The sequence below is a fragment of the Stegodyphus dumicola genome, chromosome 1 (assembly GCF_044657685.1).
Source record: "Stegodyphus dumicola isolate Sdum_Otavi_A_Nest chromosome 1, ASM4465768v1".
Lineage (NCBI taxonomy): Eukaryota > Metazoa > Arthropoda > Arachnida > Araneae > Eresidae > Stegodyphus > Stegodyphus dumicola.
The window spans coordinates 224709530-224724938 of NC_140768.1; the positions used below are offsets into that span (position 1 = coordinate 224709530).

The window sequence follows — 15409 nt, forward strand, 5'->3', positions numbered from 1 at the left end:
CATCCTCCAAAATGTACCTTTTATCGTCGAATGGGGAGAGACTCAATTTATTCTGGCGAAGAGTGAAAAGATGATGTTCTTCACTTGCAATTCTATATTGAATCTCACGTCTAGACTTCAGGTTTTGAAGGCAGTGCTTGTAATTCTGATGCAGGATTTTACTTCGCACGACGTGACGTGAAACGCCCTTTGCCGTCTTCTTCTCCCCCGTCTCCGATAAAAAGGAATACATTTTTGCTCTCAGACCCACAAATTCATAAACCAATTTAGATGAAAATTCATCTTTCATACATCCAATTTTTTTCATGTTTTTCTGACTGTAAAGAGGATGATTAGGGGGATAGTCTGATGTATCGTAAATGTCGCTGCGATGTTTCATATCCTCATATACATCCTTCGTACGAATTTCATACGTGAGAGAATCTGTGTCAGTGAATAACAATGACGCATTTTCTCCGTACTCCTTCTTTATAATATTGTAATGGAAGTTGTACATCAGAATTTTACTTAATTCCAAAATCACAAAACCTACATAGATTGGTCGATTCAAAGTGAGGGTGTTTTTCAATCTCTCCACTGCAACAAGATTCTCACTGAAAATTTGGAATCGTTTAAAAGTGGGACATGCTACCAATTTTTCTGCCTTTTTCCGTTCATTCACAAGTTGCACGTTAACATGGTTTCTTATATTTTCCATAGTTTTACCATAGATGGAATTATTCAGTAGTTTAAAGAAATCTTTCTCAAAAGCAGATTTTGAGTTCTTGCGTTGTTCTGTATTAAAATCAATATATGGTTTTAGCCAGGCCTTCTGCTTAAATTTCAAAATCCTATGTACGGCAGTCAATCTCAAACCTTCCTTTAAATAAAATTGTAAGTTCTTATAATACACAATATAATTTTGTTTATGCTTCAAATTGGGGATTAATTTAATTTGGCTATTGAAATTTTGATAGGGGAGGATGTTTTGAGAGAAAGGAGAAAGATCTTCTAAATTAATTTTTAACTTTTCAGGTGCGAGAGGATAATCATTATGAGCGTCATGTAGTTCAGGAGGATACTCCAAATCAACTTCAAAAATATAACCTTCTGTTGAATTTTCACTAATGGAAAGAATCCATTCAGGAGTTACAGCTTCCGCAGAAATCCATTCAAATTCGCCATAGGGTAATGCTTGCGACATCGCCCATCCATACAGGTTATTTGCATCTAGATACATGATATAGCTCTCTGGGTTTGTTGAATCGTAATTTGGCATATAGTGATTATTTGCCTGCGCCCACCGCTTTGTAATCACTGAAATTCCCCCTCGTATCCCCTGTTCAATGAAGAGATGCATATCTACATCGGTTAAAAGTTCTAGAGGCTGCTCAATCATTTTTAAACATGCTTGCCAGGACAGACCGGGTGATGTCATTACATGAGCACAATCGATTTCATAAAATTGCAAACACAATTTCCTAAAATTTTCGAATACGTCTGCCAGTTGTAAAACGTCTGATTTCACGTACAAGTCGTGATATTCCCCCATTGTACGGATGTTGAAGCTGTTCCATACTGCCTGTGCATGTTCGTAATCTGACGCTGAAATCTCCTCGTCCGTTAAACTATTGTGAAAGGCGGCAGGAGGTGGTAACGCCGTCTCTTCAAACATCTCAAAGGACTGGATGTAATCGTAAGGGTAAATGCCCTTTTTCAAAGATCCCCTTCTCTTACATTTTCCTTTAAAATGTTGAATTTTTCTGCAGGCAGATTTTGTACCAGTTTTTCAAGAGATGTATTCAAAAACTGGAAACTGTCGATGAATTGTAAAGAAACTTTGATCTTATTGTGTTTCTTGCTAAGGGCAAAAGTGATATATTTTTCCATATTCGTAGCGATGACTTCAATTTGATGGTCTTCCATCTTTCCCAGTCCCTGCATTATATGGTGAGCGTCATAATGCTTCAAATTATGGAAGACCACCGGTATCTTTTTCTGCAAGCGATATTTCAGATTGCATAAACTGTGTAATGCTCCTCTGTAATGTCCCGTCAAGTGATCGTGATCGCGAACGCGATCCTTATAAAGAGGCTTCTTACACAGATTGCAAATCGTAGCCGTTAAAAAGTCCTGCTCTTGTTGGGGTGTCATAATTAATGGAACGATGTGAGTTAATGTTTCCGCAAGTTCATCTTTTTCACGGATGATATTTTGCAGAAAATTATCTACCGCATCTGATCCTCGATACACGTGAGCAGGTTTTAAACTTTTGCCATCGGGACCTATTATGATGTAAGCGTACCCGCAAGCTTCATGCTTCATAATGGGTTGTGTGTATGAGGTAGCATGACTCGGTTCCGACGTATGCACTTTTTTGACGATAGCCTCAAAGTCAGCATATATGATATATGGAATTGGATGTTGGAAATGTTGATTTCTAAATGAAAGAAATTTATCTTCCTCCGAAGGCATTTTAATATGCTGCGGTGAGTGTTCTTTGCAGAAAGTCATGTGCTTTTTTAAATTTCGCTCTTCCGAAAATCTGTGGAGACAGCGATAGCAATAAAAAGTGCATGCCTTAAGACGTGTTAAATCTCCCATTAACCGCGAAAAATTTCTAATGAGGCAATAATGACTGCCTCCTTCATTAGAAATGTAGAGCAAATTAATACAGTCCTCATTTTCTTGAGAGGATACATAGAGGGGGAACACTTCATCATCTTCATATCCGAAGACGTTAATACGGATATTATTCAGTCTTTCAATGACTGGTATTTTCGTGACTGGAACGGGACACTGGATCTTGCCTAATTTAATATCTGCTTCATAGGGTATGTAATGACTAACTCGTTCAGGGTTATTTTTCCAGTGAATCTTCATTTTATGTGCTAGTAGACACCATACGAAGCATTTTAAGTCCATGTTCTGGATATTTAAAATGGCTTTCTTATCAGCCAGCTTTTTGGGAAGGGGGATGTAACTACTCGGGGCAAGCGGATGATATTTTGCCACACATAAATCTAATTGATTTATTTTATCGAGAATCCATCCCGATCCCCGCTGAGTAAATGCTTCGAAGGACTTTAGGATTTTTTGAAATCCCTCTTCCACATGACCTTCCACAGTTTCCTCCATTAATTCAATAGCACATTTAGATCGGAAATGGGGGGCAATAGTATCTAATTCCCCATCCCGTGTTGTGCGTGTTAAATGAACTTTTGCCACGACATACCATTTAATAGCAGATTTGTCGGCTAATTCTTCTTGTAATTTTGATGTAATTTGGGGGCGCAACTCTTCAAAACATAACAAAATGTCGGACGCATTTTCCTCAGAGGGTGTAAACATATGTACACTAAATACGTTTAAAGCACCTTCTTTCCTCATTTTTTTCACGGGACGATAGAGCGCATCGACCTTCCTTTTAGCGTAATGAGCCGTGCGCACATGTTGTAGCAATTCACTCTTTTGAGTGAACACTTGAACACTTGAGTGAACAAATATTACAAGAGTATTCTTTAGAAGGCTTGATATGGATCAAAGCATGACGTTTCAAGTCAGAATTTCTTGCAAATGCTTTCTGACAAACATCGCAAGTAAAACTTTTTTCTCCGGTATGAGTTTTCATATGTCTGGTTAAACTCTCCTTGCGGGTAAAGAATTTAGAACAGATGGTACAGACCTAGGAAAATTAAAGGGGAACCCTATAAGTATATATCTTTTCAAGGTGTATGTTACATATTATATAAATATGCGTCACGCAAAGTGTAATAAAAATTTCTCATCTACCCCAACTATTTCACATAACACGCTTAAACATAACAGATATAACTAAACATAGTTTCCTCAAGATTTAAATCCTTTCGCATTTAACTCAAAGATACGGAAAAACATGAAGAGAATAATACCCTGAAAGCGAGCAGTTAAGTGAGAATCTTTACAAATACGGAAACGATCGCTGATAATGATCAGGTAGAAACTCTTCACAAAAGGGTCACGTGTGCAAAGCTGGTTAAAGTCACAAAGCAAGATTGCCAATTGTATCGTTACTTAAAAGATAACAAATAGAATTCTTCTACCCCAAAACAAGAATATATTTTCAATAGAAAGTGTGTATCTAAAATATTTAACTAACTACCGATATTTTTTCTTTTCTAACATTTAATGTATACATGGATTTACGTTGCATTTCAAGTACTGAGAAACATAGTTATTTCAGAATTTAAGATTCATTCATGTCTTAAGCGTGTAACGGAGAAGGATTATTGTTAACATACTACATTTTCTGATACCGTACCGCTACCTTTCTTAAAACACAACAACTTTGCAAATTATATGCAATACATAAAACTGAAAATGTAATATCAAAAATCACAACTATACATATGTAATTAAATATCAATACCTCTTCAAGAAACATTTATCAGCGTTAACTAAGTTCACGTTATAAGTTTAAACTTTCGAATGAGGTACTAAAACTTCAAAACATACACTGATACTAAAAATTCACACCGTAAATCATGTAAAACATACCTAACAAACTGAAAAACTTAATCTGTAATAATCCATTTTAAAACTTTTCCCTCACATAAGAGGTCCTGAAGGAATGATCCACCCTAAAATAATTTTTGCAAAATAAAATATTTTATAAAAAAAATTACATGTTCCGGAACCATACTGATTATCAGATCTCCAGCAACATCATTTTCAAAAGTTGACATTTTCAATTTAGAAAATATTAATCAGGAAGACTTGCTCTTTCCGAGATTGTCGAGCGAACTGACTTCTTCCATTTCTGACGCAGCGTTTTATAGGGATTAAAGAATGTTCTCCAACATTCCAGATTTGTGTAATCTGAACCAGGATAACCCTTTCTTTCGAATACAACTTCAACTTCCATTAACCCTTATCATGATAACGTGAAGTCTACAACGCTTATCAAGGATCTTCCTTCACTTATGTATGTATTGTCAAACTTGGAATAGCAACAACAACCTTAAGATAATACATTCTTTCACATATGATTATCAGAGTTTTAGAAATTTTCCATTACTCTATCATGATAAGTGGATGATGCTTTTAAGATTACCCTTATGCATATATGTATAAGTAATGTCAAACTTAAGAATAACAACTCTTTCAAATAGTTTTTCAGTGATTATCAGAGTTTTCCATTAACCTATCTTACCATGATAACGCAATAATATAATGACGCCTTATAGACTGTCCTTCCCAAACAAGAAAAGACAAGAATGTATTACGATAAGTGTTGATGAATTATATTGGTGAAGATATATTTTTATGTATTAATTTTAAAAATATAAGAGATTCTTTAAGGCAGGAAAAAATTGTTCATTTATTTTGTGATAGGTTTTTTGAATCGAAATGTTATGAAGATTATAAAAATGCATTGATATAAGTACAGCTATTCTATTTAAATTTCTGTGTTTGGTTGATGTTATGACTATTTTTTTTTCCTTATGTTTTTAATAGAAATATATTGAAATTTTGTTTTAATTTTAAAGCAAACGTGTATATCAAATGTCAGTAAATGGATATTGCTGTTAATTTGACATTAACTAATGAAAGAAAATTCCAAGTATATTTTATGTATAATACAGAAATTTATTCTTTGAAAATAAATGTATTGAAAGGTAAAAGCTTCTTGGTGAAATGAATGTTTTTCATAACATTTAAAAACGATGTAAAACAAATATTGATTGTAGAGAGAAGAAAGAGTCTATATATAAAAATAATGATTTTATTCATTTAATAAGGTTCCCATTTTCGTGGAGAACGTATATGTTTTACAGATTTAACATGCAATATTTTTTTTTTCATATTAACATCATGATTCTGTAAATTTTCATTTTTGATATAATCCATTGGCATGTTGATTTCAGTCAAGGCTTTTAAAAATTCGTTTTTAGCAGGAATATTAATCTTTTTCTTTTTGGTTGTAAAAATGATATTGAATAAGTCTATAATATTTGAGTGCTTAATTTTTTCCTTATGATAAAGTACCTCGCCTTTATCATTCCACTTGAGAATATCAGGATGTCGCTTTAAAATAGCTAATGCATTTTGTGCTTTTCTTCTCATTCGTAAAGGTACACTGTCTAAGATAACAGTAGAATAATCAGTTACAGTCATCTGTTTGTCGCCGTCTGTCACAGATGAAGGGGCTTCTTCCTCTTTCACTTTCTTCATCTCAGCTGAATCGTCTAAAGAATTTTGTGAGTCGTCTTTAGGAGGTTTAAAGGGTGAATTGTATTCCTTTAAGTTCAATTTCTTTTGTAAAAGTTCATAATAACGCACTAATTTCTCACGATCGTCAACTGAACTGTTTAAAATATGCATCATGGCTTTATCCAATTCACTTAACTGTTTATCAGAAATGGTATGCTTTGTCATCATCTCTTCTGGAACTAACACATATTTCTTAGTGAACTCCATTGATTAGTCTTGTAAGAACACTGAGAGCAGCAGGAATCAAAACGTTTAGAAAACCTCCTTTTTGTAAAATTAATTTTCGTTTCTTCACAAGAGAAATCTTACGATTTCCTAATTTTCGTAAAGTTGTTTTATGCTTACAGAGAGACTTCTTTTGTTGCTCTGACAATGGAACGTTTCCTTTGAGTATGTTTAAACTACATTCGCATATAGCTTTTATGCAATTGATATTAATTTTCTTTAATAGCTGTTTCCGTAACTTTAACGGACAAATGTTTAACAGCTGTAACTGTCTTAGCTGTTTCTTGACCAGCGTCATTTTATAAAATGATGATGCATTTTATAAAGCTGTTGTTTTTATTATTTTTTAATAATGTTTCATTTGATAAACATACTGTACTTGGTTAGGTAAAATTTGGGTGCGTAAACGTAATTCTTCCGGAGTTTCACTGCGCAGATCAATGAATAAATAAGAAAAAGGTTTCTTGGTTGCATTTTCATATACTTCTTGAAAAAACTTTAAATGACGCGGAAAGAGCTGTTTTCCTAAATGTACGATTTGACTGACATCTCTTCTGTTTTTACACAAAATCAAATAGTGTGCATTTAAAGTCACTTCACGCATTTCTTTTCCCTTGTGAAAAAAGTTTTGTGTGATAAAAATAACGCTTAAATTTAAATGATGACTTCCTTTTGTAAATAAGTTAGTCAGACGTTTATCATTCCCACATTCGCTCATCAAATCGTCTATGATGAATAATGTGTTGGAACCTAAATATTCTTGATATTTAATTGGTAAACCTTCGACAAAAGTAACATTCGGTATATCATTATACAGAGGTTGGTAAATTCCATAACACCATACTACTTTATCGGGAATCGTTGAAAACATTTCCTCTTTATACTTTAACAGTTCTCGTACAAAATAGGTTTTCCCACATCCAGTGGGTCCCGAAATCACCATTGTGAAAGGATGTTGTAGCTTTGGAAATTCCACATTAAATGAGACAAGACACATAATGTATAAAGTTTAAATGTATTTATTGATAGAAAGAAGATCTTACATGAAATTTTTTGATTACAAAATTATATACTTTAATATCATTAGATATATGTTGAGGTATGAAAGATAACAATATATCATTGAGAGATTGTCCACGACATTTACAATGTAAATAGTATATGCAATATTGACCACATACTGCTGTTACATTAGTTTGGAGAGTCATCGAATTAAAGTCCATCTGTGGAAATCGTTCTGCATACTTGGCTATCGGTCCAGGAAAATAGGATGGGTCATGTCCATAGGAATCGAAAAATTCCAAATGCTGTGGGGATGAAATGTAAAAGGCTAACCAGTGACTACCGGATTCAGATGCACGATCTACATTAGCTATAAAGCAACTTGGATATTTCATGATCTCGATAGGGAGTCGATCACTTGCAAAAACTCCCAGAAATGCTTTTCGTGTCTTTGCATTCTGAGAGAGTGCTCTGTTTATTTCAAGGCTGTCCATTGCTTAATTAGCAAAATCGCATAGTACATGACGAGATTTTGTTATTTCAATCACGTTTTGAAATTCTGCATAGACTAGTACCGAGAGAGTCACAGAGAGAGCTTTAGCAAATTTAATTTCTACTCGCAAATTACCTTGATGTTGTAAGTTAAAATGAGATCCATCACACATATCTGGAGTTAAATCGAAAGCATATAACACATGTCCTTTCACAAATTCTTCTCGAGATAAATAGATGCCTTTGTCGCGATTAAATCCAGAAAATAAACTGTGGTAAGCACGCACATAATGATTAGATTCGAAATCAAGGTCCATTGGTTTACATGGAACGGGTTGTCCATCTACATAAATCGATATAAAGTTGACATGATGATGGGCAAACAGAAAGGGATTCATTGAATATTGTCCATTCATTGCAGCATTTTCTACACAAGTAATAATGACTCGCTTGGGCATCAATCCTAAAAATACATTATCTTGCATAAAAGACCAACTTCCCTTAGATACTGAATATGTTTTGCATAATACTCGATCTATAGGGTATTTAGCAGAACTTTTTTCCAACGCTTTAACATGTCTGAGAGAGACTCCAGGGTTTACTTTTACTTTTCTGATAAACAAAGAAGCATGATCCAAGATCACTTTATAATCGGCATCTTTCTCAGTAGAAACTAGACAGAAAGCAGATTTACTACGCACCATTTTAATTTTCACATCAACTAAATTTAACATGAGTCGATTTTGTTGAAAAATGTCACAATGTAATTGTCCTATCAAATCCACACTTTGACTGTTTTTTATAAGTTCACCGCGAGCTTTTAGTCCAGCATCCGCATCTTGAGCTAAGACATCTATTTTATTAGGTGAAGTGTCTTGGAAAAATCCTTCGCAGGTGAGTAAACTTTTCTTTGCATCTTCCCCATAATTCAATAATGTTTCGATGAAGGCTCTATAGGGATAGGTATTTGTCGCAGATGAAATGTTTCTTTCATTTAAACTTACATCTACTTGCGAAAAGAGAGAATGTAAAAATAAATTTACAGGGGCAACCGGTTCTTTGTCTGTTAGATTGGATCCGTCTGCCTTAACTACTTTAACTTTCACGTGTATATAAGAAGCAGCTAGATCAATATAGTCTTCACCACTGCCAGAAATATTAAATTCGATAGGTCCTCCATCTCGTATATTTGCGAGAGGGTGATATTCCACAAACTGTCCTTTTTCTATAGCTGTTTGCGTAGGAGGAATGGTAAATAAATCTAATTCAGGTTTGACGCAAACGGGAGAGTCTCGATGTATATACGAAGTCATACTTTTTTTTTAAGAGAAAATATCCTGTGCTTTCACCTTCTTTGATCGGTGAGAAATGGTACGCTTTTTCCTACGTTTCTGCTTTTTATTGACTCGTCCAGAACCAATCATGTTCTTCACTTTAGTAGCAGCTTTATCCGTTAATATATTTCCGGCTTCTTTCAGTCGACGCTTAGCAGCCTCTTTTACATCTTGTCCTTGTGATACATCATTTAACAAATTCAGTCCACTATGCCATACTTGTTTTCCAATTGCTTTGGCTCCTGATTTAATAAGAGGTACGGCAGCGCGAAAGAAGGATCTGAATAGACCCCCTAATCCGTATCCTCTCTGATAAAGATTACCTTGATAATAATTCAATCCATGTCCTGTTTGTTGTACATAATAATCTTCAAAAGATTTTTGACAACACTGATAAGGTACATACATTATGACAAGTATTTTTGACGGAAATGAAGTTTCACGTATGACCTTCCTCGTTCAAATGGCGTAAATGCTCCCATATGCGTTCTTATATCGATTTCCAAAGTGTCTATCATTTTCCGATTCACAGGTAAATAATGAGGTCTATCAAATAGTGCACTCGCCACTTCTCCATCGCTACCAGTTACTCTTACAATTCGAAGAAGAGGAGCTAAAACATCTCCTACGATTTGAGGTTCCACAATATCCGTATATATCATTAATACACGATAATGTGCACAGGGGTCGGCTGCAAAAGGACTTTCTACAACAGTTTCGGAACTATCATCTGTAGATGTAATTTCCATAGGTTCAAAACCTAACATTTGTGCTAACCCATCATGTAAAATCACTTTAGCGTTATTTTTCACTTTGATTTTCACTCGTTTTGTTACTGGGTTATAATTAAATATTATTTTGTTTTGATGTTCTTTAATATAAATAGCTTTTAAAATATCAGGTACTGTTTCATAACATCCTGGAGGTAATCTACGACCTAACATTTCACCATCTTTCTCTAAAACAAATCCAATTAAGTTATTGTCTGCATTCACATTGTGCCATGTGTGCGGATATAGCAATTCAACCAAACCAACTTCCCACATACCTTTTAATTCAATGGGAACAGGTAAACGTGTTATAAAATGTGAAATTTTATTTTCGGGGAAATAATTCATAGAGCTATCGCTCGGAAGTGTTACGTAGAAACTCATTTTCACAAATGATTCGGATACAATATTTTCTCACACTTTATATCGAGAGTAAATTAGAAGCTGGAATCCATTGATTGAATTTGTCGGGATAACCACGATATTTTACAAAGTATTCTGTCTGTTTCTTACGCATACGTTTCTTTAAAATTTTTTCAATGCGATATTCCTCTTTCAGTCTCACTTTCTGCAACTCTTGTGCATAAAACGTTCCTTTTACTGAATCTCCAAGTAAATCTTTAATTCTATACACGGCTGGATGTCTTTTAACACACTCTGTCACCACAAATAGTTCTTCCGTCCAATTGGTTTCATAGCCTTTTTCGAAAGTAAGCTTTAGTTTGGAAACACGTACCACATCTCCTACAGCGAATATACATTTAGAAACGTTAGAAGGATGATCTTCATACAAGGTAAACCATACATCACTCTCATTTTCTGAATTGACTTCTATGGGAGCTCGCTTTATACTTGAATGAAAAGTAGCATTATAACTTTCTATTAATTTGTCCAAGACATCTACATATTTATACGTATTTCGAGTCGTAAAGTATTTCCACATTTTTGTTTTCAAAGTACGATTAAACCTTTCCACCACGGATGCTTTGGTAGTATTGAATGTATTGAAAAGTTTAACTTGATTTCTTTTTAAAAATTTTATAAACACTTTATTTTTAAATTCGGTGCCCTGATCCGTTTGAAGGAATTTTGGTTTAAGTTGACTCATTATTTTTTGAAACGCTTTCACAATATCTTCTCCTCTCTTTTGTTTCAGAGGAACAGCCCATGCATATTTGGATAATATGTCAATACAGGTTAATATATATCGATAACCATCATTATGATCACGTAAATGTGAAACATCCACTAAATCAGCTTGCCATTGTTGATCTATAGAATACACGATTACTCTATTCGTTGGAAATTTTCGGCGAATCGGTTTGTGAAGCGTGTACGCATCTATTCCCTCTAACCATGTTTGAATCTCTTTCCTGGAAACTTTACCTCCTGCAGCACGATGTAAAGCTTCAACACCACCAAAACTTGCAACATGAGCCGGATCCTGATACGATAAATTCATATTCATAACCTATTGAATTATTCTTCATATGGATAATGATAAATTCCCACTGTCGTTAAGACGTAGCGTAAAATCAATAGGAATTTTATGAAATTCTGTAAAAATATAGATGGATGATAAAATAACACATAAAACAGTGTATAAACACACCGCAACGGTGGCTTCTCCTGGGGCAGGCATAATTGCAATTGATGAGCTGATTCAAATTCCATTTTCTTATATAGGCTTTTTTTACCTGAATCTGAATGTATCCCGTCAGCTTAGTGGTTAAAATCTTCAAACTACTGAGCTGGTGAGATATTTTGTTTGAGAGTTCAATTCTATATTTTGAATCATACAACATTTTTTTAATAAAAGAAACTTCTAAATAAATTATTTTCTTTTTTCGTCCCTAGAGGACGCCATGAGCAATTCCTAAATAGATTATTTTCTTTTTTCATCCCTAGAGGACGCCATGACTCCGTTGCCAAATTAAAAAAAAACTAACTTTTAATGAAAAGCAGGAGGTCTACAACTCAATCAGTAGTCTACGAACAACTCAACTCCACTCGAAACCACGCCTCCTAGTGTGATGACATTGCCTTTGGTCCCGCCCTCTGTGACGTCATTGACCACGCCCACACCGCACACCGCGTGCAGGTGAACCCGTATTTTTATACTACTAACGCCAGAGAAGACATCACGAGTTACTTTCGAAAGAAAATGGAAGTGGGTAAGCGGCTTAATTTGGATAAATCAATGATTTTAGAAGGTTTGACAGATGGTTTGCCAACAAACTTAAAGTCTTTGATGATTGATCAAAGTCCCGCTGATCCGATAACTTGGCTAGAACAAGCCCACAAACTTCGACAAATTCATGAATTTAAAGATGAAAATTCACAAAATTATGACAGAGATAGGAATAGTCAACAATTCGGACAAGCTAATTTCCGAAATAATAATCGTTAGTTTGTTGATAATCGACCCAATGCATCTAATTACAAACCTCATAATTTTCAACAAATTAGAAATAAATCTAACAGCAATATCAACAACGGAAAGAAAGTTGTAAGTCACCATACTAATAGTAATTTTGACGGTATAGTCCCAGCACCTTGTAGAATATGTACTAAAAAAGGGATACCAAATTGTTATCACTGGGCTCAAATCTGCCCATTCCGAAATGAGAACAACGAAACGGAAACTAATTCTAATGTGGAAAACAAAAATTCGGGGTCTGATTCTTCGGGAATTTGACAACTAAAAATTAAGGGATTTTTATCCCATGGCAGATCAATCGACTGTGTCGTGGACACTGGCGCGACATTGTCTATCATCTCAGAAAAATCTGCAAATAATTTACAGTTAAAAATTCAAAATGTAAAAGGTATTAAAATTAGGCAAACGAAACAAATTTTTCTATAGATAAAATGTGTAGATTTCAAATGAAAATTAGAAATATTATTAAACTAATTAACTTATTAGTGTTAGATACTAATTTAGATTATGTTCTTTTGGGTTTAAATGAATGTAAATTATTTGAATTAAAATTGATTGTAGTAATTTAGTGGTAATTCAAAGAAATGAAAATATTTCAAATTCTGTGAATGTAAATAACAGAGTTTCTTTGCATGTACAACTTGATCAAGTACTTGAAAAAAACAGTAACGTAATGCCATCAGTTAAGACAAAACTTAGAAGTAATATCTCTGAGGTAATAAGTGTTGATGAAAATAATATATCTAATGAAAATAATGTGTCTAAAGGTATAATAGTTAATGAAGGTAATAAGTCTAATATTATGAAGTTTAATGATGATAAGGTGTCTAAGGTAACAAGAGTTAATGTAAATAATGAAAGTAATGTAAAACTAAAACTTCAAAAAAGTGATGTGAAAAAACAAAGTAGTGAAATAACAACAGATTCAGAGAATATGAAGGAAGAAAACACTGAATTAATTAAGTTAAATAAATATAATAATGTGTTTTCCAAAAATAAATATGATGTAAGTAAAATTAACATTGAACCACAACGAATTAACTTGACTTCTGATTTGCCTGTCACTTTAAGACCTTATCGAGCTTCCCCTAAGGAAGAAGAAGAAATTAGACGACAAATTGATCAATTATTAAAAAATGGAATTATTAAAGAAAGTAGTAGTCCTTATGCATCCCCAGTAACTTTAGTATTAAAACGCGATGAGGGCAAAAAAACCAGAATGTGTATTGATTATCGTAAGTTGAATGCTTTAGCAAAGACTGATGCTCATCCCCTGCCTCAGATAGACGTTTTATTAGACAAATTAAGTAATGTAAATGTTTTTTTTTTCTACAATATATCTAAGATCAGGGTTTTGGCACATTCCTATTCACCCTGATGACACCGAAAAATTGGCTTTTATTACAAATTTTGGACTGTATGAATGGCTAAGACTCCCTTTTGGCTTCAAAAATGCACCGGATATCTCTAACAGAGTTATTAAACGCATCCTCACTAAAAATAAAATCCAATTTGCTTGTAGTTATTTTGATGACATAATTTTTTACTCTTCTTCCAAAGAACAACATCTAAAGCATTTGAGTGAATTATTTGAAATGTTTATTCAAGAAGGTATTAAATTGAACCAGAGTAAATGTGTCTTTGCCAAAGATAAAATCAATTTTCTAGGTTCTGAAATTAGAAAGGGTAAAGTTACCCCAGATAACCAAAATATTGAAAGTATTAAAAATTTGAAATATACAAGTAATGTAAAAGAACTACAAAGAGTGTTAGGCAGTGTAAATGTTTATCATAGATTCATACTTAATTATGCTAAATTAAGATCTCCTTTAAATAAATTATTGAAAAAAGATGTACATGGTATTGGGATGATCAATGTCAAACTGCTTTTGACGAACTGAAAAATATTCTTATTTCAAAACCAGTCTTACAATTGTATGATCCAAATAAACCTTGTCATGTTTTTGTTGATGCATCACAGATTGCTGTGGGAGCTGTTTTGAAGCAGCCAGATGAAAGTAATGTATTACACCCAGTTTCCTACCATTCTAGAGTTTTAAAAGATTACGAAAAAAATTATGCAATCACAGAGCTTGAGTGTTTAGCTATTGTTGATGCATTAGATAAATTTTATTACTATCTTTACGGTCAAAAATTTACAATCCATACCGATCATGCAGCCCCTGTTTGGCTTTAAAATGTTAAGAATTTAAGAGGCAGATTATTCCGTTGGTGACTTCGACTCAGTATGTTTGATTACGAAGTTAAATATCAAAAAGGCTCTACAAACGTTGAAGCTGATATGCTTTCTAGACAACCTGTTTCTCACCAGCTCCAGCATTCTGTGTATTTACTTAATCGTGATGAAATTATACAACATCAAAAACGTGACAATGTGTGTGATAAAAAATATGTAGAACTAAATGATTTGATGGTAATTAAGAAGAAAAAAGGTTATAAAATTGTGGTACCAAAATCCTTAAGATTAAAATTATTAACTGAAACTCATGAAAAATTCGGACACCCAGGTATTCATGCTATGTTAAACTTAATCACCCCACAATATTATTGGACCTACATTAGTAAAGATATTGGAAATTTCGTGAAACATTGCCATGTTTGTCAAATTAATAAAAAGAAAAAAAACCAAAAAATTTGGACTTATGCAAGAAGAACCCCCAACTGATAAACCTTTTGAATGTCTTTCTATTGGTACAGTCGGCGGTTTTAATTATTATAATTCGACAAAAATAATTACATCTTGTGATCGATCATGCCACAAGATATGTCTGGGCTTTTTTCCATCTAAAAGTGCAACTACAGAAACTTATGCTAATATTTTGAAACAAATTTTCCAAATTCAAGTCCCCGAAAAAATCCTTAGTGACCGCAATGCCGCATTCACCTGCAATAGA

General features: G+C 33.7%; 1 protein-coding gene across 1 annotated transcript; it reads right to left on the reverse strand.

Annotated features, from left to right (window-relative positions):
- Nucleotides 1–7955: 7955 nt before the first annotated feature.
- LOC146999484 (uncharacterized protein F54H12.2-like) lies at nt 7956–9263 on the reverse strand. The gene is made up of 2 exons (XM_085808439.1): nt 8711–9263; nt 7956–8623 (listed from the first exon to the last, which is right to left on the reverse strand). The coding sequence occupies exons 1-2, from the start codon at nt 9261–9263 to the stop codon at nt 7956–7958; spliced, it is 1221 nt and encodes a 406-aa protein (XP_085664565.1).
- Between the last annotated feature and the right edge of the window lie 6146 nt (nt 9264–15409).

Coding starts and splice junctions, on each gene's coding strand:
- LOC146999484 (XM_085808439.1), bottom strand. CDS start 9,263: ATGACTTCGTATATACATCGAGACTCTCCCGTTTGCGTCAAACCTGAA. Junction 8,624..8,710: donor TTTGATAGGACAATTACATT/GTGACATTTTTC, acceptor CTTTCTGTCTAG/TTTCTACTGAGAAAGATGCC.